Genomic DNA, 3,477 nt, shown 5'->3' on the forward strand with positions numbered 1-3,477 from the left:
TTCCAAAAATTGCCATTACAAACAAAGACAATAGAGATAAAATTATTAAGCTTAGTCTTAACTATTAGGGGCATTTTCACCAATTGAATGATAAGTTTGTGTTAAATCATAATCTTCGGTTTTGCTATCATCAAAGTTATGGACATATCAAGACACTTCTAGGTAGCAAGAAGAAGGTGGAGTGGGTTTTGATGCCAAGTTATTGATGCAGAATTAGAGGAGGAACTCTAAACAAATCTCAATATTAAATAAAAGTTGCCAAAATAGTATAAGTAGAAAAAATTACTATGATTTGATTAAAAGTTAGGGTAAAATGTTACCCAAAAAAAAATTAGGGTAAAATCATAGGTACTTATAGATTAATTCCCTCCTTTTGATTAAAAATAATAAATTTTTTATAAAACATTAAGATAAATGTATATTAATCTCGTATACCATAATTGCAGTTCAGACTTTATGGGGCTGTTAATTTTAGATGCTTTCAACGCATATATAAAAATTTACATACTAAAATCGTAATTCAAATATATTCCTCAGTTTTTCTTCTAGTTTTCTTTTTAAGGAAATAATAGGACCAGCTTGATTTGTTGGTTTAATTTCCGTTTCCTTTTACCTTGAAATTTGTTTAATTTTAAATTTCCGAAATAGAAGCCCATTGAGGACATATAATGGAATATACCAAATAAAGGAGAAACATTTTCTTTTGAGTGAATGACATATAACAGAATATACCATAATTATGGGGAAAATGACAATTAAAGATATTAAAATTGCCCCCGTAAAATGTCCACAACACACATTGACACCTCATATGATTTGTTGACTTATTTTTATGAAATTTAACACGCGTAGGGCATGGACAATGGGCCACCGAAGAGTTTGATGTCTGAGTCACACTGTACCGAATGTGGGCCACACAACTTGTAACATGAAGTGCAGACCTTGGCCCTTGCATATAACAAAAATATGTAGTTTTTATCAAAACATACAGATACAAATATAATAGTAAATTTATGTATGTTAATATACAATATATACATAATAAAATTTTCTTTTTTTATAAGTTATATAATCTTTTATCTCTGCAAAAAAATATAATCTTTTATAAACTTTGGAATAAATGTGCAATTTTATCTCTATTTTTACTTTTCAAGTGCATTTAACATCCCAATTTTTTTAGGATGCAATTTTGTCCATATTTTTTTTTAATGAATGATCTTTCTTTCAGTGTTTGTGGTTTATTTCATACTTTTTGTTTGTTTCCTATTTCGTTAGACTTTTGTTTAAAAAGAAAAATTAGCCTTTTTTGCCCCTAAAAAAAAAATCAAGAGGAAGTTGTACTTTTACCCCAGAATTTCGTAACTTGTTATGTGAAATTTAAATATGACTAAGATGTATCTAATATTCTGAAATATCTTTCTAATAATGTCAGCATCCTAAATTAACTTTTTTGTGCATTTAACATCCTAAATAATTTTTCAGTAACAGTGAGTATCCTAAGTTTAGGATATGGACAATGCATTAAAAAAAAAAAAAGCACGGTAGGATGGCATAAAAAATTAATTTAAAATATATAGTGCTACTGAAAAAAAATTTTAGTGTGCTTGATACAAGTAATTTATTTTAAATATTAAAAAAACATTTCAATTAATATCTCAATATGGACCGAGAAAAAATCGGATACTTAGCTGGCAAACACATGTGATATCACGAACTGATAATAAACTAAAGTATACTTAACACATTTAAAACATTACTAGGACATTCGCGTAATTCCATACTAGACTCGTGTAACACATTAATTGGCATCATTGGTTACGTAAATAAAATATACACCCAACACAGCACATCGTTGGCCGGCAAAGACAAGCTAAGAAAGGAGACTTTTTTTATTCTATTTGCAGAGAACTAAGAAAATTTTTTTGTATTAATATATCATTTTTATTTATTATTGTGTTAATTTTATTTAGATGAAATATATTGTATAATAAATAAATTAAAAATAAAATTAAAAAGTTATTAAATTTTAAATAAAAGTTAATCATGTATTAGAAGTCACTTATAAATAATAATAAAATAGTACTACCTTCTTAAAACAAGACCTCGTTATAGTCCACGAGATGTTATAGTTAGGAGCGTAGTTAATGTAATGTTAGAAAAGCAAACCATCCTCTATCATTGCTGTGCGGTTCCAAGTCTTTCCTCATTCCCTATCTGCTTCGTCTTTGTACTTCCTATTTTCTTTTCTTTCAGCATCTGCACAGAGCTACCACCATGGTCGGAGCTCTTTTCCAACCCTGTGGAAACTCCACCGTTCAATTATCAAGCAGATCAGATCTCCGCCGCTCTCCCTTGCCGTCGAAGCTCACCACGGCGGCGCAAATCACGCGTGCCCACTCTTCTTCCTGGGCTTCTCTGCAGGCAGACATTGAAGCGCATCTCAAGCAGGCTATTCCCATGAAAGAACCTCTCGTGGTATTTGAGCCCATGCACCATTTGGCCTTCACCGCCCCACGAACCACCGTGCCGGCCCTCTGTGTGGCAGCTTGCGAGCTTGTCGGCGGCCATCAGGACCGGGCCTTACCCGCGGCTTCAGCTCTGCTACTCATGCAAGCAGTCGCCTATACTCACGAACACCTCCCATTAACAGATCGGCCTAGGCCCAAGGCCAGGGGCCACCATGAGTACGATCCGAACATAGAGCTTCTTACAGGAGATGGAATGATACCACTCGCGTTTGAACTCTTGGCCAGATCCGACGTCCCGACCCGAGTCGATTCAGATCGGATCCTACGCGTGATGGTGGAGATCTCACGTGCGGTGGGATCAGAAGGCTTGGTGGAAGGGCAATACCGTAAATTCGTGAGAACTCAATTAGACGGGGAAGCGAATATAAAGGCAGAGGTAGAGAAGGGCGAAGGTGGGATGCACGCGTGTGGAGCTGCGTGTGGGGCAGTGCTGGGGGATGGGAGCGAGGAGGAAATAGAGAAACTGAGGAACTATGGGCTTTATGTGGGGATGATGCAGGGGATGATGCGTGGTGCTGAAAATGCAGAGAAAGGGTTAAAGAAAGAATTGGAAGAGATAAGGAAGGTGGCTCTTGGGGAATTGGAATTCTTTGAAGGTAGAAACATTGAGGTAATTTCTAGATTCATTGATGTTTGAAGAATATAATGAAGTTGTTGCCTATATATGGCGTTGTAATCTAATAATATGAAACTTCTTTTTGTATAAGTAGTTAGTGGCTTGCTTGATTTCATGCTGCTTGTGTCTACCCCTCCAATTTAAAGAAAATAAGAGTATGAATTAAGTAGATAAAAAAAATAATGAATGAATAATCAGTAGATATTATGATGCCCTCTGTGGACCACAATGCTATACTAATATATGGGGGATGCATGGGGGCATGGGCATGGGGCCTCTTGAATTGACAAGAGCAGTAACGAGGTTGGGACTATGTACGTTTGCATCAATATT

At 35.2% G+C, this 3,477-nt stretch overlaps 1 protein-coding gene across 1 annotated transcript; it reads left to right on the forward strand.

Moving 5' to 3' along the window:
• Window positions 1-2,138: 2,138 nt before the first annotated feature.
• On the forward strand, window positions 2,139-3,259 carry LOC114715959 (heterodimeric geranylgeranyl pyrophosphate synthase small subunit, chloroplastic-like). Its single transcript, XM_028900876.1, has one exon. The coding sequence runs from the start codon at window positions 2,275-2,277 to the stop codon at window positions 3,163-3,165; it is 891 nt and encodes a 296-aa protein (XP_028756709.1). The 5' UTR covers window positions 2,139-2,274; the 3' UTR covers window positions 3,166-3,259.
• The last annotated feature ends 218 nt before the right edge of the window (window positions 3,260-3,477 follow it).

The sequence above is a fragment of the Neltuma alba genome, unplaced genomic scaffold (assembly GCF_004799145.2).
Source record: "Neltuma alba isolate B1F8T4 unplaced genomic scaffold, ASM479914v2 tig00011631_pilon, whole genome shotgun sequence".
NCBI classification, from domain to species: Eukaryota; Viridiplantae; Streptophyta; class Magnoliopsida; order Fabales; family Fabaceae; genus Neltuma; species Neltuma alba.